The sequence below is a fragment of the Stigmatopora argus genome, chromosome 4, assembly GCF_051989625.1.
Source record: "Stigmatopora argus isolate UIUO_Sarg chromosome 4, RoL_Sarg_1.0, whole genome shotgun sequence".
Classification (NCBI taxonomy): domain Eukaryota; kingdom Metazoa; phylum Chordata; class Actinopteri; order Syngnathiformes; family Syngnathidae; genus Stigmatopora; species Stigmatopora argus.
The window spans coordinates 15,772,974-15,787,550 of NC_135390.1; the positions used below are offsets into that span (position 1 = coordinate 15,772,974).

The window sequence follows — 14,577 nt, forward strand, 5'->3', positions numbered from 1 at the left end:
TTGTTTGTCTAAATTGTTTTTATTACACTTCTATAATTTGCTTGATAAAACGGAATGGAAGGGAAGTGTTATTTTTTTAAAGAATTTTTGTGTTTGCCTTTCCACTTTTATTTGCATTTGTTTTGTAAAATAATGCACTGATAATCAATAGATTACACCTTTGGTCAGACCAACCCACAATCAAAAGAGAAACACGAGCTGCTAAAAAACCTGCAAAAATGTGCATACGCTGCATTTCTGTGAAATGCAAAAAGTATGAGTACGTGCACAGCTTGCAATTTGTACATGCACAAGGCATGTTTTGTAAAGCATTCAATTCAATTCAATTCAGACACTGCTTTCCAAATTCATCGGATTAAAATCACACTATTACTATTTATTATATATTTTCCATACTCAATCAAACATAATATATTCTCACTTTCAAGTGAAAGAGGAAGTGTCACCATTTAGATACATTTTCAAAATTGTTGTTAAACACAGCTCTGTCAAAGTGAGCAGAGATTTTGGACATTGCGTAAATAGGATTATAAAACTTGCCACAGAATTAGATTAAATTGGTTCAGAAACATTTGAACAGAAACCTTTGTGATACACCAATTTATTCTATAATGTGCAGTAGTTACACTGCATATCATGGATTAATTTATTTAATAAATGCTCAATATTACCGCTGTAATTAAAGCTAAAAGTCTTTACTTATTTACATTTTAAATATTGGTTGAAATACACAGTGGTGGTTGTCAAACCAAAAATATTTAAGGTCAGGAGTGGTGCATTGTGCTGTAGTCAAATGAGGTGCTGGTTAAGAACAAAACATAAAGAAGAGAAGCAAAAGTGCAAAGAAAAAAGGAACAAATCTCACAAAGGCATCAAGAGAGAACATATTTTCTCACAGATGTCAGTTAGGTCAATCCAGACAATAGAAAAACAAATTCAGAATTTAGAAGAAGAGATTGTATTGTAATCTGGTCGTGCAAACAGAAGGTCAAAAGAGACAATAAAATACTAGCCTATACAGTTTACCGTAACTGAAGAGAATTTCCAGGATATGTAACCACCCCGCCCGCCTCTTTCTCACAGTCAAATATGTAAAAAAAAATGTTGACATTTAATGCTCAACATCAAATACAATGTAAATTTGAGAATAATCCTGCCTTTTCCTGAACTACATGAACCTGATTAGTCTTGGTGATGAATTTTAACTGACAAGTAAAACATCCCAACTCTTTTATTACTATAGTGAAAACCAATCAACAGTGGTAGGATCACATGATTATCATTTTCAAGATGAAAATCATTACTCTGTCACATTCCACTTCATCTCTACGCTACTTTTCTCCACTTTCACTGACAGCAGTCCTATATTTACTGTCAAAATTCAGTCTTGCATTCGGGACTCAACACACCTGCAGAGTTTTTTTTGTACTTTTTTTTTCTCGCTCTCTCAAAACCACAACTTCCTCTCTTTTGAAGATAGAGTTATTGAATGAGATGAGTGTCTATTGTGTATTTTTTCTACCTTCCAACAATGTCAGATGAAAACAGTTTGGTAAGTTATTATGGTTATTAATATTTTTGTTGTTACTGCTATTCTACAATGGGTTTATTTAACCTATATATTTGTTAATAAGTTTATCTATTACCATTGAGCGCGCTTTCTCCGTGTCTCACTGTTGTTAAAAATGAAAACAAAACTCACAAAAAAGGCATTACCATTGAAGTGGTTATAAATGCCATGCATATGGTGCAACAGTATCGATAGTAAAGACAAAGTCAACCACCTTTTTAAGATTGACAATGACTTTTCTGGTATTGATTAATGCAACGGCTATCACGAGATAAACTTCCTAAATAACAAATCTGCTATCCTGGAGATGTGCGAGCAGCAGACGGAAAAACAGATACTTTCAACTTTCGTCAATAAATGACGTCTCTTGTTTTGAATAGGCATAATTGTTCCCTCATTTGTGCTCTGCCGCTAAATACAGATAATATATGAAAGTTCTAACTTCTACTCCCTGTTACAAGCAGTGTGTTTACTCCAAGAGTTATTGAAGAATCAAAATTGTTCATAAATGCATCTATTAAATGTGATTGGCATTTCATCTGCTGATTCACATGTATGTCCAGTATGTGTATTTTGACTCAGTAAATTGTGATTAATCCTTAAATATTTTTTTTTGCAAGAAATCATTCTGCATACAGTCTCTGTTGTTGTGACAGATTGTTGTGACAGTCTGTAGCTACATGGCGCCACCATGCGGCAATGAAAAGGGTACATAAATATAGTAATCATGCAATCTCGGAGGGTGGGCAGCTGAGAGGGCTCGTGTCTCATCACCACCAAAATTGAAGCACAATTTAGGGCACACGTTTGAAGTGTCCAAGATCAATGTAGCACTTAACAAGCATTGATCAGAGCTCGTTTGTTAGGCGAGGCTGTTGGCTCCACAAATAAGAAGATCCTCATGATCGTTAAAAGAGCCAGATCTGCATGTTCAAAAAATAATAATAGATGAATAAAATAAAAGTATCATATGTGCTGCTATGTGAGTACAACGTCTCAGGCCCAAAGAAAATCGATGATCGACGGGTGATCATGACGAATGTGTCTTATTTTCAGAGTTCTCTGCTAGAAAGCGGCCAAGTGTTTACCTTAGATGCTGAATCGTGGCTCTTGGATGACATTGACCTGCTGGAAGGTCTGGAAAGTGCGAATTACAGCAACGAGTCGTCAGTCGGCAACAGGTCCTTAAATGGTGTGTGCAACTTGAAAGAAGGCAGGCACTTTGAAGCTGTTTTTATTCCCATCCTTTATTCGATGGCCTTTGTCGTGGGCATCGTGGGCAATGGGGTCCTTCTGGGAATTCTGGCCCGGAGCAGAAAGACGTGGAGTGTGACGGATACCTTTATTCTTCACCTGGCATTGGCCGACATCCTGTTGTTGCTCACGCTACCCTTGTGGGCCGTCCAGGACGCTCATGGTGACGGCTGGACCTTTGGCACGCCTCTCTGCAAGATCACTGGCACTGCTTTGACAGTAAGACAAAATGCCATGTCATTATAATCATATTGTACTAACTGATTTATTACATGTTGAATATGGAAAATGTTAAAGGTAGATTGAAAGACTGATACATGTATCAATAGAGTGATATGCAGGCATATGGACCGATAGACTCACTGATGGACTCTGAAACAAAGAGCCGGAAAGATCAGCTAACATTATGACAGTATGTATACAAACAAAAAAAAGAATGTTAGTGATTGAACATATTTACAAACAGTCAATTAGCTGGAAGGACAGAGATATTAGTATACCTATATGTATACTTACAGATGATTTGTTAGGTAAACTCTAAAACCAACTCAACATGTCTTTGAATTCTCAGATCAACTTCTACTGTGGAATCTTCCTTCTGGCGTGCATAAGTCTGGACCGCTACCTGTCTATCGTACACGCCACTCAGATGTACTCTCGTCGGAAACCATGGGTCATCCAATCCAGTTGCCTGGCCGTCTGGCTTTTGTCCTTTCTCCTGTCCGTGCCTGACTGGATCTTCCTAGAAGCGGTAAATGACGTAAGGAGAAACAAGACCGAGTGCATACGTAACTTTTACTCGTGGCAGCTGGCATCTCGTCTCCTCTCCCACATTATCGGTTTCGTGCTGCCGTCTCTTGTGCTCGTCTTCTGCTATTCGTGCATCCTCCGCCGGCTGCGCTGTGGCACGGTTGGCGTTCAGAAACAGAAGGCATTCCGGGTCATCGTCGCTGTGGTGCTGGTGTTCTTTCTCTGCTGGGCGCCTTTCCACATTGCCCTTATTTTGGACACGGCCTTTACAGACAACACTGACACCAGTTGTGAATTTAGAGCTTCCTTGACAAAAGCTTTGATCATCACCCAAACTATGGGCAACCTTCACTGCAGCCTGAACCCCATCCTGTATGCTTTTGTTGGGGTCAAGTTCCGTCAGCAGCTCCTGGATATTTTCAGGGTAGTCACCTGCAAATCCAAGACAAGGATAGGACTTCACTCAGTGGTTAGCAGGAGAGGTTCCATTTGGTCCGATTCTGCTGACACCTCCAACTCCCTGGCAATCTAAAACATGTCAACATTACCGTTCAGACACCTAAATTGCCCCCTATTGGGACTGGGGGGCATCCAAACAGAAAATTCCACCGTATTATAATAATTCTAAACTGCTTCTTTAGGCTCTAACACGAGGCATACATATTTTTGAACATGCCTTTTGCAAATACAACAATTTTCTTTGCTTTGCTTAAATGTGCAACAAGCACTGATATATGTATGTATATTACAATACAGTGTACCATTATACATATATGAATAAATGTTTTTTCCCGATTTGTTTATTGAGAGGTAAAAATGCTCCAACTGTGCAAATACGGCCGACAAAATTCTTATATATACTCATTATGACATGATATAAGGGTACACGGTCGATTGGTCGCCAGTCTTTTGGTCGCCGATCTTTTGGTCGGCGGTCTTTTGGTCGCCCAGAAGGTTATTGATAATTACCATTTAAATCGTTGCTCAAATTCCCTAAATACAAACTGCGAATTACTATTTAGTCATACTTAATGCCCTATTAATTATTAGGCTAAAGAAAAGCTCAAAAATTCCCGGACTTTTATTGTTTTTTGTTGGAGAACTTGTTAAGACCCTGACTGACGTACCTTCCTAAGGGGACAACTCATGTACATACAAACTCTTATACACTCACACGTCGGCTCAGTGAAACTGCTCATGGCCATTGCTGGCTTTTATTGATGCGTAGACCGTGTTGTTTTACCTTGTTTTGTCGCCGGTCTTTTGGTCGTCGGTCTTTTGGTCGCCGGTCTTTTGGTCGCCGGTCTTTTGGTCAGCGGTCTTTTGGTCGCCCGTTGTCGCGGTCCGGGCGACCAAAAGACCGCAACCAAAAGACCGGTGACCAAAAGACGGCGACCAAAAGACTGGCGACCAATCGACCGCACACGGATATAAGATAGGTGTAAGAAAGGAGTAAAATTTATATTAATGAACTCAGACTCTATAACGGGTTAGGAAGGCACGCAAAAGCTAAACAGGATGGTTTCACAGTCCAAATTAAACACCCGAATTTGGCCCCGAAGAGTCAAAATGGGACCAAATTATTGTTTACATTTGGCGTGTCTACTAAAAGGTCATCCCATCAACATGGTTCTTAGCCACCAAGATTCCACAAGATGGTGGTGTAGCCTCTGCTAACAAATCTGTTAACCAGATAATATTTGAGATCAACAATGAGCTACTGACTTAATGATAATGTTAATTACTGTTGTTGGATACCAAAATGAAATGAAACACGAAGAAATGTTTGAAACTGAACGTTACTAAGCTCACAGGCTTGCTTCTTCTATTGTACCACTTAGTGTGCGGTGCTGTGCTGATTATTTCGAGTAGTGTACTCACACTTAATAACACACTTTTGTGGCGATTTGAAATCATTTAACAAAATAACACAAAAAGATGGCCATATCCGCAACACCAAAAAGGAGGAACATTTGCGGCATTTATTGAGGAAAGAACATGTTCAACATGAACCTCAAGCACTTTTTGAAACGGTGTCTGACTGAGTGTGCAAATTCAGCACAGCATAAGTTGTGTATATCTTTTTCTGAATTGTTTACTCTCTACAAAAAAAACATATTTGGATGCTACTTTCAGTGAGTTGCACAGATGCAATTTTCAAAAATTGTCAAGTAGACAGAAATGACAGAGAGATGAAGTGCAGCCAACTAATAAATCATTTTTGTAGATTAATTATTATAATAAAAAACAGGATATAATGCTTGCAAGAATTTATATTTACAACAACGAATAGCTCATATAACAACTTTTATGTGGAACAATCACATAACACATGAGCATTGATGCAGGCTGTTGATTGAATTTCCACCCAGAGGGTTACTTTTATATCTTAGTTAATATAATAACCTTTTAATGTGTGATTGAATGAAAGCCCCTTTTGTCTTTTGTATTTGCTTGGCAACACATAAAATTTAAGATGGTGTAAATAAAATTAAATCACGGTGTTATAACAACTTTGCAAGGAGCTTTGCCTCTTCCGTAAGACAGAAACATAAAGAGATTGTTTTTATACCAAGTTATCTTAATATGTATTGAACATAAAATACGTTTTTTTGCTGTCCAGGAGTTGAATCAGTACTTCAACTTGGCCATTTTTTTTAGTATATACAGTGAGAAGTCAAATAAAAGATGTCTTAAGACTTACATAGGATTTCGTCACACCAATGCAACACATTGAAAAGAAACATCTGGTAGGAATCTGAGAGGAAATGAAGGAAAGAAAAAACAGAAACAACTTAGCAACCTTGTGCAATGTATGGCTCATGCAAAAAAAAAAAGACGATAAGGAAATGTGTAGAGGCCTGTAAACTTCACCCAACTATGCACGAGTGTGATCAATCTCTCATGACTTCTAGCTTTAGTTGTTTGTAACATGTTCTTCCCCACCCCGAACAAATGAAGAACATTTGCTTATTTGAAAGAATGTTCATAAAATACTTCAAATACATTTTTTTTCTATTTAGTTCAGGCCTCAGAGGATTTCAAGGCTAAAATGTCTCTCCACCCTGGTGTACACAAAGAGAGATCTGTGAAAGGCTTTGCATTGACACAACCTCAACTTACAAATCAGGTTGGTCTGGTTGGCTCTGCGAGACCAACTTTCCCAAACAGACAGTGACTCGACAAGCAAGAGCTTTTTTTAGTCTAGTAGACACATGATCGGTGACATCACACAAGTTTTTGTGTCAACATGCCATGCGGCCGCCACACACGTTTTAACAGTGAAAAATTAACAAAGCAAGGCTGGAATGCCCCACAGGAAATTCCCATCCATATATTAAGTCCTGCATGGTGCTTAACTGCTGGGTCCCTGCAGTAAAATGGCTAGATTACTTCATCATAATGGTGGACTTTATGAATGAAGGATATGGAAACTGATAAGGAGCTATTGTTTAAATACTAAAACGCAGTCATAAAAAGAGGGATAGACTCCACTCAAATCGCTTGGATTACGGCATTGTTGATAGGATAAATTGTATGTAGCTGTAACTGTAATGTTCTCAGTTTAAAAACATCAATTTCTGTTCTAGGGAGTGCATTAGACAACACAACAACAATAAAAAAAACTATTTTACAAAACAGTTATGAGACGATGCCAAATAAATTACGTGTCCCCACTGACATTCAAAATGGACACACCTCCTCTCCCCTTGAAGCACATGACAATTACTTCCCTTTAAGAGCAAACAAAGTGGCAGAGATTGACAAAAACCCAACCCTTTTTCCTATAAAAGAAAACTCCATAACCATAAAGTGTTTACTGTAACATTATATGCAAAATACCATGAAGTACTAAATTTTAACTGGTGTTTACCGCAAACATATTTCATATATATATTTCAAATATATTTCATACATATGTATGTATTCAGGATCCAAAAACATACCCCATGTACATTAAGAGGAGGAGTTTGCTTTTCCTGTTTTAAATGATAAATGCAACGAAAGCCACCACTATTTTACAGTACATATAACTTAAAAAAACAGCGTAGTGCACTACACTATCATGTGTAATTGAAAGTTGTAACCAAGCAAGTACCAGTCTTAAATTTAGTGACTTGTTACAGTCAATACCTTAATCTTAATTGCCACTTTTGCTACGTGGTCGTTTGAACCTGCATTTTCTGGTCCACGGTGGCGAGCTGCTTTAGCTGCTCCGTCTCTGGGCTCTGCTCAAGGAGGGCGTCGTCCCCTACGCCCAACTCCCAGACCGACCCTTCAGGTTCCGCTCTGACGCAACTCAGCGTAGCACGCGTCCACTTCCTGAAATCGCCGCTCAGGCCGAGGTAGAGAAACGGCCTGAGGCAGGCGTGAACACAACCAAGTGCCGCGGTGATTTTCAGGGCAGTCCTCCGTGACCGTTGTGGAAGCCCGGATGAAGTGTCCGAGGTCGTCTCCTCTCCACGAAACGTGTCCACCACGAGAACGATGTTATACGGAATCCAGCAGAGTGAGAAGACCCCGACCAGGATGAGCATGACCACTCTCTTTCGGATGTTTTTGGCCGAGCGCCGGAGCCACGGCGTCCCGCAGGAGAAGCCAATGACCACTCCGGCGGCCAAGCTAAACACGTGGTGGGAGAGTCGCGACGCAAGGTGCGTGTTTGCAGTGTAGAGACCGAGGACGCACTGGGTCTTCTCCTCCTTCCATGGATGGCGCTCCAATGGCATGTGGAGCCACTCGGGGATGGTGAGGAGCAGTGAGATGAACCACACTGACAGGCAGCTCAGGTGGGCCAACATGGGCTTCTTGTGGGAGTAAAGCTGCTTGGCGTGAACCAGTGAGAGATAGCGGTCCAGACAGATGATGGCCAGGATAAAGATCCCACAGAAAAAGTTGAGCTAAAGACAGGAAAACAATAGGAATAAATCAAGGATCAAATGGCAACGTGACCGAAATGTACTCTTTAGTTATCTGAATTTTTCTTTGTTTCAGCATTAGTTTTTCATCCTTGGGGTAATTACTCATGATTCGCCTGTGCAAAATATAAAAATATAATAAAACACAACAAAAGGGGGGATTCTTCAGTGACGTTGAGTTTTGTGTAAATACTGTTTCTGGGGATAAAATACACAAAGAGTGTATTTAATGTCATTGTTTAAAAATGTTTTGGTTCTTTTTGCAAACAGTTTAATAGTATAAAATGTGTTTTTCAAGACATTATCACTTTTGTTTTCCTTTTCCAGGACCCCCATTCCAATTCTCTGAAATGCTTGGTGAGCTTTCACTTTCACTTCAACTCATGTTTACTCAACTCTTTTTAAACGGAAACCCTCATAAAGAATGAAAAGGAATTTTCTAACAACTCCCGTGGCCTCATATTAACTCCATGTTTGTCTGAATAACTGCAGGATGTCTGTTAGCCAATCATCAGTTCAACGTTCGCATTTTACGACTCACATTCTCATCTCGACAGATTTACAAGAAGCTTAATAAACAGTTTCATGCAGTATTTTGAAGATCATTCTTTTGTTAAATTCGTCTTACTGTCAGCGATTTTTATCTCTTTAGATTCATAACTGACCTTAAAAAAGAACTTACCCACATGGAGACTTACAATTGTTTACAAAAAGTGTTGAGCAAATAGGAACAGAGCAGATTAGGGAACTAATGTTAGGTAAGAAAAAAACAAGTCCAAACCTTAAAGATAACGGCACTGATCCTGCAAAGAGCGAGTCCGATGCACCACCCGCAACTTTGGGTAGCTTGTGCAGCCCACAGGGGCAGCGTGACCAACAGCAGGACGTCGGCCACACTCAGATGGACGATAAAAGTGTCCGACGTTCTCCACGCTCGCTTCTTCAGCGCCAGCGCCGCTAATAGCAGCCCGTTCCCGAACAGACCTAGGATCAGTACCACCGAGTAGACCAGAGGGATCAATACCCATTGTCCTCCCTTTAAGTCCGGGTCGTCGTCTTTGTACGCGTAGTCCTCGTCGTAGTCGTAGCTGGCGTTGAGGCTGAACAAACCATCCAGGTGAATGTCCATCTTAGTCCTGCTGGTGTGGAGACAACAAAGCTGTCTTCAAAAGTGCTTGAAATTTTTGAGAACGTCTAAAGCAGAGTGCTCTTAAAAAAGACAAGCCTTTGTCATCAGATGAGGCAAGAACGGAGGGTGGGTTTAAATCGGAAGTTCCCCAGTCACATATGCGCATAGTCATTGAAAAAGCTGAGCTTCAGGAAACACCCTCTGAACTTTTGAGTGACTGATAGAGACAACACTTCTGCTTTTTTGTTTAATTGCATGAGATGGATGAAGATGTCATGGTTAATGTTTGCAACGATGATAACCCAAAGTGTCGAAATAACTTGAAAAAATGTTCCTGTTTCCGTGCAATGTATTCAGACCATTGAGTAATTATTCTGTAAATCTTTCATGCACATTTTAAAAAAACATTTGTAACAATTATAGGTGACTCATTAAAACCATTGGCTGCCAATGACGGCGCTAGACATTCAATTTGATGAATTATATCGTCACTGGCTCTGAAAAATGAGCAATCACGGCCAGTCTTCTCGGTTGAATTGAACGTCTACCCTTGTTAATGGCAGGAAGTTAAATATTAATAATTTAAAAAAAAAATCAACTTTAGGGTAGTACTGTGGTCCACAACACCACCGAGTGGGAATTGAACTCAGACTGCCTACAATGAAGTCAGGCGGATGAAACACTGCACTATCGGGTGACCTTAATTTATAATATTAAAAAAAATACAATATTGATAATTAATTTTAAAAAAAGACTATATTTAAGGTTTTTAGTAGCCAAAAAGCGATCGCACTATAAGGACGAAAGGTCTTTAGTCTACCAATAATAATTAAAAAAATACTAAAAGTAGTCGGTTGCTCTCTTAAGGGTAAACATTTTTAAATGCCAACTTTTGAATAATTAATCACTGTAGTGACCACCGGCCCACAAAAGGCCTTTTAAACACATTGGAAATCTATTTGACCAGGCGAAAAAAACAAAATGCATATTTATAGTGGTCAATACTAAAAAACAAACAAAAAAAGACGAAAACATTTAAACTCTAATGATGTAATCTTAACTTTGATAAAAAGTTGAGTAGTAACCAAAGACATAAATAGCAGGGACTTCCCTTGTATGTACCTTATGATGTATTGTGGAACTGTTGAAGTCACTTGACCCCTCATAAGACTTACTAATATGCACATCACCTTGTCATATTTTCATACCTCATTGGAAGATGATTATTACATCAACATGACTCATTCTTTCTCACAACTAATACTAATAGAAACGTTGCAGTTGTGACGACAGACTTACTAGAATAATGCAGAGCTTTGTGTGATTTCACTGTGTTTCTTTCAGTGAAATACACAGAAATATTAGAGGAAAGAAGAGGTCACTCGACTATATCCGAATTTACTGCAGCTCACAATAACATAATTTCAATTAGAAAATAATCTTGTATTTTAATTATGAGGAAGGTGTCTGTTTTGTTACAATATTATATGATAGTGTAATATTTTGGGTTTTATTAGATTTTAATAATTGAAAAGCTCTGTGATTCCAAAATCTTACTTTACTTGACTTTTACAATTCAAAAAGGTAAAATTGAATAATAGGATAAAAGCAGTAGATTGATATTTGTAGCTAGAAAACTTGATCTTTCAGGTATTTTTTTCCAATACTTTAAATCAGTTGATTTTTTTTCATACATTGTAACATTCAAACATTTAAAAAATACTTTAAATCAAAAGTAAAGTCTGAAGATATACACAAATTAGTCCCCCAAAAAGTACTATTATTTAACATGAAATACATTGGACAGAAATAAAATAAACTGATTAGTTCACCTATTACTTGCTCTGTAAAATTTAATTCAATTTAAATATTTTTTACATGATAAATAGAGCATCATGATAATGTGTTTAATCCACACGACTACACTATAAACAAACAGTGCAGCTTAGCCACTGGCCAAAAAGAAAAAGAAAAACAACTAGTGCTGGTTTGCAAACACATACTTTCTTTCAGCCTCATTTAAACAGGATCCTCTGTGTATTTTTTATTTTTTTTGGTTGAAGTAAAAAAAAAAAGTTCTTATTTTAAATATTATAGTTCAATGTTCATGATGGCTTCCTTCATTTTCTCTAAATACATTTGGTAGTATTGTCCACCAATCCATCCATTTTCAACACTCTATTCAAAAATGTCTGAAATTGACGTTACAGTGGTCCTCGACTTACGATCAGCTCGTGGTGGGACGAAAATTTAGATTGAATAATTTGCCCGCGATACGATCAAAATTTCGAGATGCGACCAAGCCAGGTGGCCTCAGGAGGAACAACTTGGACACCAAGCTTCTGATAACCTTCTATAGAACCACTGTAGAGAGCATCCTAGCTGCTGCTCTCTGGCAGACGCTATAGGTCCCACAAAGTTCGGACAAATAGGCTTAAGGACAGTTTTTTCCCCACATCCATCAGAACTCTAAATTTGCGGTAACACAACACACATTCCCTTCTGAGGTAATATGAAAAGATGTTTGGGTGGCGATCTGCCTCCTACTAGCTGAATGAAGGTAAGTGAAAGACAGTGAGAGGTAAGTGACCTGTATCCATAACAGCAGAATGCCAAATTACAAGTCCGTAACTATCACTTATTTAGGTCTTTTGCCGAGTAAACGCACCTTATGGAGAAGCACTACCAATTTCGTCATACGCAGTTTCTGGGTGTGATGACAAGTAGGCTTTTGTTGTTGATGATGACGACAGGGCCTATGTCCGATTATTATTATCATTGTACCACACTGTCTTTTTTGCCGCATCTCTTTCGTGTATTACAGATATCTACGAGCACTGAACGATTTATTCAGACGAGTTTCGACCAGGAAACGCACAAAGCGCATGCGCGGGCAAAAAGAGGGCTTTCTGGGTAATGAAGTATACTCGTACACAAAACACCCATAGGCAATCGCACCCTTTCTCAGAATATAACTTCATTACCCACAATCAATACGTCGGTAAGCTCAGCTATTGCATTTCCTGTTATTCTTTCTAAGGCAAGAAGCTCCCGCGATCGCTCATTCAAGACTACTTCTTGTTGGCAAGTGGTCGTGCGTTATCCTATTGTGAGGACATTTGTGTGCATCATTTTCGGAATATTTTGAAGGAAATACAACAGCAAACAGCCCATCGATAGCGAACGTGAGGGTGGAGGCGTGGCAACAGCTATCCCGCCCAGAACGAAGGTAAAAAATAAATAAAACAGAATTAGAATTCAGTTTTGTGTAAAGTTTCATTAAACGTATGTTTGAGTGTGTCTGTATATATTAATCCAAGTTAATTTAAATTTGTTTGTTCGTTTACGAGTGCCGTGTATAAAGTCGCCCCAGAACAGCCCCCCCCTCCGCCTCCGTGTATGCCGCTGTCTCTACCCTCTGCGAAATGCGTCTAATTTTACTTCTATTAAACACATTTTATTACTATTAAACCACTCGTTATTTATTACTTTGTCAATATATGGCGAATTAGAAGAAATAAAACATTTTTTCCAATCCAATATCCTGTTTTTGGTGTTTTTTCAGAGGGTTGGAACAAATTAATTAGTTTTCAACTCATTTCAATGGGAAACGTTCACTCGAGTTACAAAAAGCTCGACATACGATCTCAGTCTTGGAACGGATTACGATCGTATGTCGAGTACCACTGTATAGGGTTTTCTTTAGTTCCCAAAACGAGCCTTAAAAAAACCCAAGATATTTACTCAACCAGGAGAAAAGTCAATGCAAATACAAACACATACCAGTATACTACATTTATGCAAAAATAGAACAAAAACATCACAAAAACACAAATGCAACAACTAAACTCCCTTAACAATCCAAAAGAACAAACTTCTCAGAAATCAACATTAACATGAAAGTTACTTTTCCTTTCCCAGTTTTTAATCCTGTCCCAACCCTTAGTCAACTACATTTACATGACACATTGAAATCGACCATTCAAGTCTTAGGTAAGTACACAGCTGGTAAAACAGGAAAACCACAGGGTTACCTCAAAATAACTTTAAAACACATAGATAGGGTCAAACAAATACCCATAGAAAACCCACGCAATCTCTAAAATAACATGCAACCCTCACGCACCAATACTCTAATGATAATGTTGCTCACCTTTATTAGATGATGACAGCTGAAAGGTTCTGCTCGATGGTCGTCCAACAGAAAAACAAGGGGGAACGCAGTTCGATTCCCCAATAGGGACTACAGCACCTTAAATCCAGAAGAAAAAGGAAACCCAGAAGAACCCCATTCTTCTTCACTGACAGGGGGGTCGCAGTTTAGAAACGGGAACCACGCGATGGTGACTGAAGGGGTCAAAAATGAAACTGAGAAAGGGAAAATTAAAACTGCGACACACTCCGCAAAAACAATGCGTTTTGTTAAATTATGACAGGTTTTAACGACTAATTAACTGTCTGGGTCTGGATTTCTGTAAATCAACAAATGTCACTGCACACCAGAAAAAGCATTTCTCTATCACGGAGCAAGCAAAGGCTTGCTTTTTTTTTCAAAATAAAATGTTGTTGTCATTCCTACACCAAGATAACATCCTCTACTCCACTTATTTTTATTGTATGCTCTAATTCATTTAGAATAATTGGGAAAATTATTTTAAACAAATAGCTGTGTTCTCTTTTAATCAGGAGTAAGAATAGCAAACTTTTGTTTTGAAGACTACATTGGGTGCGTTTCTGGAAGAACGTGGCTTGACGCTTATAAACAAAGAACGACACTGCGGTCGCAATTCTAGTCGTTGGTACATAGAGGGTGCTGTTTAGTCGTGCTTAACCATCATGTGAGTGACCTGCAAAACATGCCGATTGAAACGGTTTTCAAAAGTCGATTTGAGTATTTGTTCTTAATCCCCACATTAATACAACTGAAGTGATAGTCATAATATTCAGGGGTGTCA

At 38.7% G+C, this 14,577-nt stretch overlaps 2 protein-coding genes across 8 annotated transcripts; one reads left to right on the top strand and one right to left on the bottom strand.

Annotated features, from left to right (window-relative positions):
- Nucleotides 1–395: 395 nt before the first annotated feature.
- LOC144073419 (C-X-C chemokine receptor type 3-like) lies at nucleotides 396–14,126 on the bottom strand. Of its 6 annotated transcripts, none has more exons than XR_013300075.1 (6): nucleotides 13,776–14,126; nucleotides 9,275–9,632; nucleotides 7,709–8,475; nucleotides 6,279–6,332; nucleotides 2,659–4,006; nucleotides 396–2,493 (listed from the first exon to the last, which is right to left on the bottom strand). XR_013300075.1 is itself a non-coding variant. In XM_077599207.1 (3 exons), the coding sequence occupies exons 2-3, from the start codon at nucleotides 9,620–9,622 to the stop codon at nucleotides 7,732–7,734; spliced, it is 1,092 nt and encodes a 363-aa protein (XP_077455333.1). In that variant the 5' UTR covers nucleotides 9,623–9,629; nucleotides 13,776–14,126; the 3' UTR covers nucleotides 5,514–7,731. The 6 variants fall into 6 exon arrangements, 2 of the variants coding, with proteins under 2 accessions (XP_077455333.1, XP_077455332.1); XR_013300074.1 differs by having other exon boundaries at nucleotides 2,659–3,852; nucleotides 3,921–4,006; nucleotides 6,279–8,475; XR_013300076.1 differs by lacking the exon at nucleotides 6,279–6,332.
- On the top strand, nucleotides 1,003–4,335 carry cxcr3.1 (chemokine (C-X-C motif) receptor 3, tandem duplicate 1). 2 transcript variants are annotated; one of them, XM_077599205.1, is made up of 4 exons: nucleotides 1,003–1,552; nucleotides 2,627–2,751; nucleotides 2,887–3,043; nucleotides 3,396–4,335. In XM_077599205.1, the coding sequence occupies exons 1-4, from the start codon at nucleotides 1,532–1,534 to the stop codon at nucleotides 4,104–4,106; spliced, it is 1,014 nt and encodes a 337-aa protein (XP_077455331.1). In that variant the 5' UTR covers nucleotides 1,003–1,531; the 3' UTR covers nucleotides 4,107–4,335. The 2 variants fall into 2 exon arrangements, with proteins under 2 accessions (XP_077455331.1, XP_077455329.1); XM_077599203.1 differs by having other exon boundaries at nucleotides 2,627–3,043.
- Nucleotides 14,127–14,577: the final 451 nt, after the last annotated feature.